The 13,599-nt window shown below is 40.1% G+C and overlaps 1 protein-coding gene across 1 annotated transcript; it reads right to left on the minus strand.

Annotated features, from left to right (window-relative positions):
* Positions 1-1,897: 1,897 nt before the first annotated feature.
* Positions 1,898-8,722, minus strand: LOC107576832 (zona pellucida-like domain-containing protein 1). The gene is made up of 11 exons (XM_016262963.1): positions 8,695-8,722; positions 8,460-8,585; positions 8,000-8,220; positions 7,678-7,862; positions 7,307-7,379; positions 7,117-7,214; positions 6,952-7,032; positions 6,574-6,742; positions 3,595-3,709; positions 3,439-3,459; positions 1,898-2,662 (listed from the first exon to the last, which is right to left on the minus strand). The coding sequence occupies exons 1-11, from the start codon at positions 8,702-8,704 to the stop codon at positions 2,508-2,510; spliced, it is 1,254 nt and encodes a 417-aa protein (XP_016118449.1). The 5' UTR covers positions 8,705-8,722; the 3' UTR covers positions 1,898-2,507.
* Between the last annotated feature and the right edge of the window lie 4,877 nt (positions 8,723-13,599).

Raw genomic sequence — 13,599 nt, forward strand, 5'->3', positions numbered from 1 at the left:
GGTGGCAGGGGTATCAATGAACCTCCGTGAGGGCACTGAGGGAACAACCGACCTGACCGCTGTAGCCTCTTCACTTGAGGGGGCGTGCTCTCCCGTGCCGTACCGTTGCCGGGCGGCAGCTAGGATTTTCGCTCGTCGGAGCTCACTGAGCCCTGAAGCACCGAGGGTGGCAGGGGTATCAATGAACCTCCGTGAGGGCACTGAGGGAACAACCGACCTGACCGCTGTAGCCTCTTCACTTGAGGGGGCGTGCTCTCCCGTGCCGTACCGTTGCCGGGCGGCAGCTAGGATTTTCGCTCGTCGGAGCTCACTGAGCCCTGAAGCACCGAGGGTGGCAGGGGTATCAATGAACCTCCGTGAGGGCACTGAGGGAACAACCGACCTGACCGCTGTAGCCTCTTCACTTGAGGGGGCGTGCTCTCCCGTGCCGTACCGTTGCCGGGCGGCAGCTAGGATTTTCGCTCGTCGGAGCTCACTGAGCCCTGAAGCACCGAGGGTGGCAGGGGTATCAATGAACCTCCGTGAGGGCACTGAAGAGGATTGGGTACCGTTTACTGAGGTGTTATCCTTTCCTCCCCAGGTGGGGCTGCCCTCAGGGACCTGACAATGGTAGGACCGTTCAGCCGAGGTCCTCTTAGACAAAATAACGGTCCGCAGATCCGTTTTCATTCTAGAAGACCCCGACTGAGAGCATCGCCCTGACCCCCAATCTTTCTGTGGAGGGGTGCGGGTTGCAACGCTCTGTTTTTGAGACTGGCGATATGAGGAGCTTGACGGCTTGGGCTGCTCCCGCTCAGCAGCCCCACCCCTGAGCAGGTCAGACTGGTATACTTGTAACACTGCCATGGTGTGCAAAACATGCGCCAGCCTGACCTGCCGCCGTATAAGCTTTCCCAACCAGACTCGATGTAAGACTAACGGGCCTGGTGGGAAGCTTCGGGGCCTTCAGGGATGATGCTGAGGATGGGTCGCAAGCGTCTGCTCCACCACTGGCATCACCCCATATCCCTCATTCAGCCCCACGATGTCCTTTTGAATAATTCGAGACTGTCCTGTTTCTCGGCAGGCCAAACGTTATTTTATTTTGGCTACTGCCCGAATCGCACCTCATACACGAGGGACTGTGGTGGCGAGTCCACAGTCTCCTCTGTCTCGACACTCATCACATTCACCTCCTCGGAGGAAGATAGATGAAGCGTCTGGCTCTCTCTCTCTGGGGAAGGGAAGAAACCGCAGCGCGGGCTTCCGAACACTGAGAGAGAGCCGCGGATTTAGCGAGTGAGGACCGAGAAAAGGACGAGCCCATCTCGGATCCCTCTGCAAAATCCACCTGCGATCCCCGCGACAACAGTCTATGCCGTGCCTTGGCAACAGCGGGACCGCTGCCAGCGGGATTGCAAGCCTGGCCACTCTCATCAAACACAGCCAGGCGAGAGCGGAGCATACGCAGCGAGAGTAACTCGCAGTGATGACAATCAGCTCCTCAAATCTGACCGTGCATGCTCCGCTCCTAAACAAACAACACACAGATCGTGTGTATCCCCCGCTGCCAGATAGTGTGGGCAGGGAGGCACTCAACGTCTGTAATGCCATTTGCTCGCAATAGATATTAGTATAGACTTTGATTCTTTTGAATGCTTGTGGACTGACAGACAACAGTAAATAGACTGACACATACACAGAGCGCTACTGAAGAGCAGAAGCTAACTTGCGCTCTGCCGGTTGCGCTTTTATACTTCCTGGCGCTCACGTCACCCCGCTCGTGATGTCTCGCTGCTCCATTGGACTGATTTTACACGTGCTTCAGAACGCAGTCACGCAGGGGCGTTCCCAAAGCGATCTCGACGCAGCTCGAGTTCCTGAAGGGGAATCTATAATACTCTGCTGTTGCTTCAAAAGTGTTGATTTAAAAGTTATGTTTCATTGTAAATGCAGGGATGTTTTGGCCTGTGCACGAGTAGTCTTTATATGGGGGTGTCAAAATTTCATGAGAGTTAAGCAGAAAGAGTAGTATTTAATAAATAACACATATAACATTTTAGAAGGTATTAGGGACTGTCTTAGGGAGCTCCAAACCCTCCACACACATTCAGATTTATTTCCTTTTTGTGTTTTACAGGTACCACAGCGTGCGCTCATTGGGATTGGATTCATTTTATGGGTCAATACTTTCATTTTTAATGCACTTCAATTCGAAAATACAAAATTACAGAGAATTCACATTGCCTTATATACTGTATAAACCTTTTTTATACATAAGCTTTTTAACATGTATTCCCAGATCCAAGCTACACTTAAACACAAGTTTAAGGTGTAGAGCTGATATCGTGCACTGTTGCTCTTCTAAACCACATTATGCTATAGATTATTCACCAAGAAGCACTATAGGAAAGATCAAGATGTCCAAAACAGTTCTACGCTGAGCCCTGCTCAGCCTTCCAGCGGTGAGAGATCGTCCTGGCGGGGACTGGCAGTCCTCTCTTGGAGCAGGAACAGGGTGTCTCATCTCACCGGGGCATTTTTGAAGGTGCGTTGTGCCAGTGTCTCTTGTAGAAAACTGCTCCCATTGCTACGGTCATGATGCAGGCGAATGCCAGGATGCCCACAGCCACGCCAAGACCCAAAGAGGAGTCTGAAGGTTTTTTCGTGCTGATTGTGACTTCTGCAAAACAAGGACATGTGAGGTTAGCATTACAAACAAAAGGAGCTAACTACAATACTGTTCAAAAGTTTGGTTTTAAAGAAATTGCTACTTTTATTCAGCAATAAATGAGTCTAAAACTACATAAAATACATTAATAGTGTTACAAAGATTTCAAAAAATATTCTTCTTTTGAATAAAGAATAAATTATATTTTGAATAAAATATATCATGGTTTCCTCAAACATATTAAGCAGTACAATTGTTTTCAACATTAATTTAATAAAAAATGTGTCTTGAGCAGCAAATCAGAATGATTTCTGAAAGATCATGTGACACTGGAGACTTGAGTAATGACTGCTGAAAATTCATAATTTTTTCTGAAAATAATCAAATTCAGAAAGTAATTCTTTGGCTGAAAAATAACTTGCAACAGCAACAAAAACTAGAATGCAATGTCAAAAACAGTGATAGACAGCAGTGCTTACTGAATGTTTATCTGTAAATAGATACATAATGCCTCACAGAGTCTCGAGCTGATTAATTGATCTAGTTCATTTAGATGATTCATCTGAACAAACTGATTCACTAAAATGAATCAAACTTTCAAAGTGCTACATATGAACATTCTACAAGAGAGCGCTTGATTGTTGCCAATGTTTGTTTGATTAACTTAGTATTTAGTTAAATTAGTTAACATGGCTACATTCAATAAATTATCCCCCCAAACACTGGAAAATATGAAGAGAATCTGGACAAGTATTACATGCTTTACATGTGAAACAGTTTAAGCTCACCTTCCTCTTTTGTTGCCACCACTGAAATGAAATAAACAGAATAAAGTCAGTTTCTCAGATCTGGAAAGAAATGTAAATAGCTTAAAACTCAGTAGTGCTGGTGATTCATTCATATTAATTCATTCAGTTTGTTTTCACGAAGGGGAAGGAATGTACCGTTTTCTGCGCGGATGACGATGGCTGGTGATGTGATGGTGGTGGTTTCTGTGACACCATTTGGAGAAGGAGTGGTGGTCAAAGGCATGTCTCTCCTTTTTCGTTTGCCACATTGCTGTGGAAAGAGCCATGGTGAGTCTTGGGCAATGTCTTGGCCAATGATTGTCTCTGGGTAGTTGAACTGTATGTATGTGTTGCTATTTTTGTTTAGACAAAACATCTTCAAATGCCCCCCAAATAGCAAAGCTTGGCATAACCACTATATATGGACACTGACAAGAAAAAAACCAACCCACCCATCCCAATCAAAAAGATGTTTCTATTTTGCTTAGGCTTAGTTTATATAAATTAAAAATGACTAATTCAAGAACAAATTATGTGAAAGGGAAGTATAGAGCTCCGGACGTCACGTGACCCATTCTGTTTACACCACCATGCTGGCAGGCAGGGACAGCCGGGAGCGAATATGAAATGAATGACGCCAGCATGAGTTTCAAGGCAACAGAGTTCACTGCGTACTTTAATTCAAAAGTCATAGACCTGTGCATAGCAAAACTTAATAGATTAAGCATAACAGATCCCTATAATGCCCCCATGGTGCTTTGAACGTGTAGCCTATCAATAAAGGAACGGATAGATTTCCTGACCTGCAGTATCCTGATATCTACAACTAACGTACCTAATCAACATTCCCTCCTAACGTTACTCCGGAGACTCTTTAAAAAGCCTACAAAAGCATGGAGGGGTACAAATGGACGCAATTAAATTTTTTGATGAATATTCAACCTGCTATGTCGTCACAGGAAGGGTAAGTCAACTGTGTTGTTAGCTAACGTAATCGACCCTAGCTGTCCTTGTAGGTACCCAGCATGGCTATATCACTGTGAGTACAGTAGACATCACACATGTCATGAAATCTTACCCGTTTAATCCCTAAGTTTGTGTTGGTTAGCATGTTTTATTGCAGTGAACCATTTTAGTCGTCTATCAGGATCCTTAGGAATATGATCAAATGATTTCCCCTTTGCTTTATGGGACAATCCCATATGTATGTATGCATATATATATGTGTGTGTGTGTGTGTGCGCGTGTGTGTGTGTGTGTGTGTGAAAATGCGTATTTTTGAATTAAAGATAACTTATAGATTTAATATGGGCTACTTTTGGTGCTTGACACTTTTTTTATTGGTCATTTTGTGTGTTTTACGAATAAGATAGACTACAAGGTTAAGAAGCTTACTTAAATGTAAAATGTTTTTTCTCTATTTTGCTATAAAAGACGGCTTCCCTTATTGATCACGTCTCGGGTAGATTGCTTGTTTTCTTTCATGGCAGGATGTTGGACTCATAAAAAATAATCACATAGTTTGTAATTGCCAAAACTGATTTACTGAAGTCAAAACACGGACGGAATTGGCGGTAGTGCGAGCGCAGCTTAATTGTGAAGCGGGAGCGACCAGCCGGCTGAGGATTCTGCAGCCTTCCTCAAACAGTTATGTTCAAGATTTTCTGATTTACTTAACGAATACTGTGTGAGGGGCAAGAAACGGGCCAAGGGAGGTCACGTACGGGACACATAAATTAAGCCCAATGTACAGGACGTCCCGGCTAATACGGGACGGTTGGCAGCCCTAGCTTTCCCCTGCCTGTTCTGGCATCCTGGCGCACAGCAGCTGTGCATAGCAAAACTTAATAGATTAAGCATAACAGATCCCTATAATGCCCCCATGGTGCTTTGAACGTGTAGCCTATCAATAAAGGAACGGATAGATTTCCTGACCTGCAGTATCCTGATATCTACAACTAACGTACCTAATCAACATTCCCTCCTAACGTTACTCCGGAGACTCTTTAAAAAGCCTACAAAAGCATGGAGGGGTACAAATGGACGCAATTAAATTTTTTGATGAATATTCAACCTGCTATGTCGTCACAGGAAGGGTAAGTCAACTGTGTTGTTAGCTAACGTAATCGACCCTAGCTGTCCTTGTAGGTACCCAGCATGGCTATATCACTGTGAGTACAGTAGACATCACACATGTCATGAAATCTTACCCGTTTAATCCCTAAGTTTGTGTTGGTTAGCATGTTTTATTGCAGTGAACCATTTTAGTCGTCTATCAGGATCCTTAGGAATATGATCAAATGATTTCCCCTTTGCTTTATGGGACAATCCCATATGTATGTATGCATATATATATGTGTGTGTGTGTGTGTGCGCGTGTGTGTGTGTGTGTGTGTGAAAATGCGTATTTTTGAATTAAAGATAACTTATAGATTTAATATGGGCTACTTTTGGTGCTTGACACTTTTTTTATTGGTCATTTTGTGTGTTTTACGAATAAGATAGACTACAAGGTTAAGAAGCTTACTTAAATGTAAAATGTTTTTTCTCTATTTTGCTATAAAAGACGGCTTCCCTTATTGATCACGTCTCGGGTAGATTGCTTGTTTTCTTTCATGGCAGGATGTTGGACTCATAAAAAATAATCACATAGTTTGTAATTGCCAAAACTGATTTACTGAAGTCAAAACACGGACGGAATTGGCGGTAGTGCGAGCGCAGCTTAATTGTGAAGCGGGAGCGACCAGCCGGCTGAGGATTCTGCAGCCTTCCTCAAACAGTTATGTTCAAGATTTTCTGATTTACTTAACGAATACTGTGTGAGGGGCAAGAAACGGGCCAAGGGAGGTCACGTACGGGACACATAAATTAAGCCCAATGTACAGGACGTCCCGGCTAATACGGGACGGTTGGCAGCCCTAGCTTTCCCCTGCCTGTTCTGGCATCCTGGCGCACAGCAGCTGTCCACCATGTTGAAATAGTAAGGTTTGTAAGGTCTAAATAGTCTTGTTTTAAATTATTGTTGTACAACTGTCGATACCAATGCTTTAGCGCTCTCCTGATTGCCTGCCAAAATGGTGGAGTTTAGAGTGCGTGACGTCAACTGCCGGAGCTCTATATGTTGTATGGCATTACCCTAAATGTACTGCAGGTTGATATTTCACACAGTCTTGTGATGCAGTGCAGATAGTATGTAGATATTGTCTGGTTCTGCTGCTCTGTAAAGCGGAAGGCCGCAAACGAGAACCGAGCAAGCTGCATCTCCCCATTCACCAGCATTTTAGTGAGCTGTTCTCTGCCGCAACTGATCAAACAAATGATCAAACAACAAATTATTCTCTCTCATCTTATAAACATTGTGCAGTGGTATTATGACATGACTATAGTAACCGTGAAGACCATAGTATAGATCAAAGTACCATAGTACTGCCACAGTAGTTTTTTAAGGGTTAACATACAAAAATATATCTATATAAATTGAATGAATAATACTACTTTTATGATTAAACTTACGGCACAAAGAGGTTGAAGAAGTTTCTGGTGGTGGGTGTAGTGGAAATGGAGGCATAGCATCTGTCCAGCAACACAAAGTACCTGTGAAATACATAATAATTGTCAACTTAAATGCAAAATTGATTAATTTACTGCCATGATGAAACTCATTGAAACAGGTCTTACTGGGAGGTCAAGTTGGTGGCCTCCACTTGCACAAACACATTTGTCCTCAGCTCAATACCGAGGGGAGGCATGGTGAGAGGCTCTGTGTAGTTTATGTCCTGAGAAATGAAAAGATGTTCAGATAAATGAATATAAAGCATATGTCTCTAACTGATCTGATGAATAGATGCATGGAGATTTAGGGACTGACTTTAAAGAGTCTGAGACTCAGAGTGCTGATGAAGCTGCCATTGTTGTCTTTTACTGCAATCGAGGAGGCCGACCTGTGAGAAGACAGATCGAGGTTAAAGTTTACCTGAAAAAGCCCACAATCACTCAATGTGGACAACCCCGAGACTAGACGTGTGTATATGTGTCATTGTATCTCTCTGTTGTGAATATAATTTCATCTTCCTGTCCTTTGAGGACAACAACGAGGATGAACCAATTGGATTTAACATGTTCTTAAAGAGTGATACTACACCAAGACACTTATTCCCCAGTGAGTTTTGCTCTTTTATCTTTAGTAAATCTTAGATCTTAGACCGGGTATGCTATAACATGACAGAAATGAGCGCTTACACATCCACCCGAGTGTTGTTGATCAGGTACTCCAGAGGATAGACGCATGAGTAGTAGTACTTCAGCTCAGCGTTATACGTCACAGTGCCTGTTGTGATGTCTTTCGATTGAACAGTTCCACTGATGTTGACCGTCTCGATATTGGAGAAGTCCGAGAATACTCCTGTCCCTATACTCCTTATTGTCTGTGGAGAAAAGTTAGGAATTCATTGTATTTAAAGCCATAAAAACAGACTGACCCTTTAGTTTTGACTTTGAATAATAAGTTAAGTTATATGATTTTTGAGGTATAACTTTACTTTGATTTATAGCTATTACTCACAACAAAGTTGCTGCCGCAGGCATTGGTTGAGTTAAGCAGGAACCTAAATCGGGCTATAGGAGGTAAGACTGTAGTATCAAGGGTCGCCCTGCAATCTGGGTTATTCATGACTTTGTTGAGGATTAACTCTGATTCGTTGTAGCCGGTGTACATGACAGGACAGAATTTGATAGCCACATTGATGTACTCCGTTCCACAGTCTACAGAGATGTCTGTGTACTCTGTCGTGACAAGAACGATAGGATTAGTTACGGAAAAACCAGTATAAAGGCAAAACTTGAGGCAAAAAACCCCCCACTGAATCGAATAAAGGTTTTGTTAATCAAATTGGACAGAATTACAAGCTTGAAAACACCCGCAGACATATATCAAAATAAGCCAATTCAAATAATTCTGATATTTTTACGATGTAATCAAGCAATTCATTCTTGTGTGATTCAGTCAGAAATGAAAACTGTACCTGGACGTCTGTATTCTGATCCGCAGTCACTCAGCGCTAACTGAAAGCTTTTGTCTAATTTTGTAGTTAGGAGTAAGAGGAAGATGTTGAGGAGAAATTCTTTCCTGCTGTTTGCTGAACGTGAACCTGTTCATGGAAGAAAATACACCATATTCAAAATCAGTTAGTCACCATTGGTACATCCCGGGAGCTCGGCGCATATCCCACAGTTACACGTCCTAGGACACGTACGCACCTTGGATCATGCTTGCGGTTGGTTTAGGTATCCTCTGCCTGTGAGATCTTGTGAACTGTGGTGTCCTTTTATGGAGCGTTTTCGTTTGTGGAATGGAAATGAAATAAGGTCAGAGAGGTTTGGTGTATCCACTGTTCGGGACCAGCCCTTTTGTGAATAAAGTCCCATAGTTGACAGCCTGAAGGCACTTGCTGAAACTCTACACAACGTGGGCCTTCAAAGACAGGCAGCTGACAATGGCCTGGTTTTTTTGTCTACTTAAACATGGATACTCTTGGCATCTTAATACAAGACTTCAAGGAGTAAGTGTCGTGCCTCCGGGAAGTAGAGACAATACAGCAATGGCTCTTTTCACCATAGTGTACACCATTTCGTACACCACACTGTACGAAATGTCAGGAACCCTAGCAACACAAAAAATAAGGATGATAATGCAAACACACATGATTTACCAAAAGGGAGTCTTAAGCATGTGACTGTTTTGATGGAAAAACCTGACAGGGATAGACAGCTAAGTAAATTGTTTGGTGTTGTTTATTTCTGTTTTTCGTGGATTGTCAGTCTCCATGGTAACATTGTTTTCTTTGGACAAGGTGTTCCCCGAAAACCATATATGACTGTTTTAGCAGTTGTTGTCTAATTTCTTCAGAATCCTAAAGGAAACTACTCTTGACATAACAATCAAAATATACGGAATATTACATTAACAAAACCTGACACTGTAGAAGGGTTTTCAGGGTTTGTCATGACAGATACATTAAATAAATATTAATAATTGTAATAAATTAAGTTATATGATGAAAAACAATAACAATAGTAACAATTTTAAGTAATAATTATTAGATAGATCTGTCTGTCTGTCTGCCTATCTATCTATCTATCTCATAAAATATGTGTATTTTGTGTTTTTGTAAGTTAATTTTTCATACAGGTATGTTGACAAAACTGTTGCAACAAGTTACATAAGAATGATTTGGCAAACTAGAAAATTAATTCTGTCTGTGTTTCATAAATTAAGCCCACTGGGCATTATTGGATAACCAATTAAATGGATCAGAAATCAGACAACATGATTACAAGGGTGAGTAAAGCATTCATTAAGCACATCACAGTGCACTCCTGGGCTTTGTTTTGACTATCATCCCTTCACAGTAATATCTCAATCGAGTCTTGAGTCACTTACTGTGTGTAGTTTGGTTGATAGCTTGACATCCAAAAAAAGATGCAAATACAAATAATACCAGTTCCCAATTAATGCTTATTTAGTCACTTAAAGCTTATACACCAACCATACTCATCTAATGCTGTTATCACATATATCAAGAGGTCCAAAAACAGGGCACGTTTGATTGAAGGGCAGCCATTGAGTGTAAACACTGTTAAGTGGTGTGAAAAGGTCAGTGGATTACTCTGTAATGAGAGGGCTCTGCTTTAAGCTGCAAACTAATCACTTTGTTTCAGCGTTTTTTCTTTTCATTCTTAGTGTGATGAGCCACAGATCCAGATAAATCTCAGGTGAATCTGTGAGGAATCACAGATGGGTTTAATAAAGCTTAAGCATGACCCCTGCCCATGTCACATGTCAGCAGTGTGATTTCTTCCTTCCAAACAGATTTCTTATTTGCTATACTTTCACTGTTAGGGTCAAATCATAAGTTAAATGACATGAATATCTTTAAATCATAATTCTCATTTACTGCTATTTCTATTGTATTTTTGAATATTGGAAACTTTTAATTGGCATAACTTTCACTTGTAGCTTCCATTTTAATATAACACAGTATATAATTTATTTTTCTAGGAAACATGATGTTCATACACACCATTCAGGGTTTAGGGTCAGCATGATTTTTTTTTTTCAAGAAATGTATACATTTGTTCTGCAAGATTGCATTAAATTGATCAAAAGTGTCAGTAAAGACATTTATAATGTTACAACAGATTTTCATCTCAAATAAATGCTATTCTTTTGAACTGTCTATTCATTAAATAATCCTGAAAAAAACTGTATCAATTTCCATTAAGATGAGAAATATTTATTGAGCACCAAATAAGCATATTTGAATTTTGAAGGATTATAGTATATATAATAAAAATTTATATATAATAAAAAATTTAACAAAGATATAACAAATGTATATTCATGTAATATATATAATTTATTTTCCATTCAACTAATATTGCTTTCAACACCATTCTGTCATTAGGATTCTGAATAGCACTTCCGGTGTCAAAGTTTGAGCTTGTATGATTTGGGGTCTGTGCTCTCAGGTCACTTCCAAATAAAAAAAAAACGAATCCTTATATTCTATGCTGACACTCAACCCTTCTTGATGGCAGATGAGGAGATTTTCAGGAAATTCATGTCAGGAACAAAGGTGGATTTTTATAAAAAAAAAGTTATAGTCATATGTCACTATGGAAACCATCCAGCTTTGAAATCAATACTATAATACTCTTACATAAAGCACACTGACAGTAATATGGTACAGTAAAGGTTTCAGAAGGAAATATCATTATGTTTTGATATATACTATGGTACCTGCATGATTACCATGGTACTGATAATATATATCTTGTTTAGAGTTCAGCTCAGCTCAGGAGAGGAGGAATTATTCTCTATTGGATTGTTTGTTTTTCATATCCAGAGAGGACATTATGTGTTTCATCCCTGCCCTTCTGTACCCAGAATTCTTCAGATTAAATTGAGCCATTCATTTATTCTGCCACAATCCCATTAATATCTGTCACTGATGTCACAGATAATAAGCCTGGAAGTCTTCAAAGGTCTGATATGGATACATGCTCTTTGTTTAGCTGGCGTCATGGTGGTTACTAAGATTGTGAAGAGCTTTAAAAGCTTGCTTTCTTCAAAAAGACAATAATGGATTGTGATCCCTTTGTGTTTTGTAATCACTACAGGAAAATCTGCAAATAAAATATTCAGACACACATCTGAATTTACTTTATTGTTAAAAATGAGGAAAGAAAAATCTACAAAGTAATACAAATGCGTGTTTGGGGGATAATATCATGGGTTGTTAAATTTAATTAAATTATCTTGGACATAAATTCCATTCAGATATTTTCAATAAAAATATAAAAAATTGATATTACTGAATATTAGAGTATGTGAAACTAACTGTTAAGACGTATTACTGTTCAGTGGGTATCACTGAGACACATGAATACTAATGAGTAAAAACAAATACAATTAATTAAAACTAAAAATATCTTAAATGGTCTTCTCATCCACCTCAATCACATAGCATAGTGATCTAGGTTGCTGTTCGACTTAATTAAATTTGTTTCATATGGTCTCTTTCTCAGCTCTTGTAACTCAAACTAATTATTATAGAGAGTAATGTACTCTGAATCACTGGTGTCCCATGAGCCTTTGTGCCGTTGTGATGAATAGACTCCTCACTTTCCGTCCTGTAGTCTCTAATATTCTCACTGAACTAGAAATATGTGTTAGGCAGGTCTATTAGATACCTTTGCTTATGTCCTTCATGTAACTGATCTTAAACCCTGCAATAGTAAAGCAAGGGGCTGATGTATTAACTTTAAGCTATGCTGCACCAACAGATCTGGATCAATTGACATTTAAAATTAAATACAAGTAAAAAAAAGACAGTTTGTTGCTCTGTTGATCAGTTAATTTAATTAAATAAGTTTGTTAAAAATACATTCTATTCATGTTTGTGTTACACTGTGTAACTACGATCACTTTCAATATACTGTATTATTTTGGTGGTTCAGGGATGTTTTCTAGACAGAAACAAATTGTGGTGCTGTCATGTAGTGGTGTAACAGTCACGTCTTAAAGTATGAAATAAACAGAGGGATAGTTCACCTAAAAATGAAGCTTCTGAAGATTCCAAACCTGTATGACTTTCTTTCCTTTGCTGAACACAAAAGAAGATATTTTGAAATATATTTCATCTGTTGTTTTCCCCTACAATGAAAGTCAGTGGGGTCCAAAACAACAGCATTGGACCCCATTGACTTTCAATTTAAGGATAAAAAACACTAGAAACATTTTGAAAATATCTTCTTATTTTCTTCCACAGAAGAAAGAAAATCATACAAGTTAGGAACGACGTGAAAAATGAAAACTATCCCTTTAAAGCCAGAAATATACTTTACATAAGTACATGAATGCAGACATGAGAACTTGGCCGTTAAGCCAGATGTGTCCCGCTAAGTTGCTATCAACACTGACTTTAGCTAGTTTGCTTACCAAGACTGTGGTTAAAATGTTGCTCCGCCATGACAGCAATTGACCTGAAAAAGTAATCTGAGCGTAAAAGCAGATAGTTTTAGATGTAGCTCCACTTGCAGCAATGATGAGAAAAAGCATTTGCGTTGCACAATCTATTGTAGTTAGAAGCTTCTGCCTTCATGTACATGTATAGAGCATGTTCAGGCCTAAAAGTGCACTTGAACATTTTTGTTTATGTTGGGCGAGTCTTCTTGGACTTATACTGACACCTAGTGGTGTGGATGCAGATTTATGTAAAATCAAATGTTTTCAGTTTTAGAAAGGCATTATCAGCCATGACTAACTTATTTAATTAGTGAAATCATCCAAAAACAAGAGACATTACAGAGAATATGGTATAATATCGGAATTCCCGTAATTACGAGATTCCAACTTGTAAAAAGCATTCACGTCCTCATAGAACTCGTAATTACAACTTGTGAACTGGGAGATTTCTGAGAGCTACGACTTGTACCACATGACCGCTGTACCACCTGACCACTGCAGGCTCTGTTTAGGCGTTGATAGTGTTGCCATAGAAGAGCATAATTCCGAGTCCGAGGACGTGAACAGCTCCGAGTAGAACGTCACGTGCTGTCATCTCGAAATTACGGTAATTACGAAATGGGGTGAACGCAGTA

Source organism: Sinocyclocheilus grahami, unplaced genomic scaffold (assembly GCF_001515645.1).
Source record: "Sinocyclocheilus grahami isolate Dianchi unplaced genomic scaffold, SAMN03320097.WGS_v1.1 scaffold32.1, whole genome shotgun sequence".
Classification (NCBI taxonomy): Eukaryota; Metazoa; Chordata; class Actinopteri; order Cypriniformes; family Cyprinidae; genus Sinocyclocheilus; species Sinocyclocheilus grahami.

Bases quoted from the DNA above. Each gene is read 5' to 3' on its own strand.
- LOC107576832 (XM_016262963.1), bottom strand. The intron at 7,033-7,116 runs GTAAGACCTGTT...TGTATTTCACAG, and splicing joins GCCACCAACTTGACCTCCCA to GTACTTTGTGTTGCTGGACA. The intron at 2,663-3,438 runs GTGAGCTTAAAC...CTTGTTTTGCAG, and splicing joins GGTGGCAACAAAAGAGGAAG to AAGTCACAATCAGCACGAAA.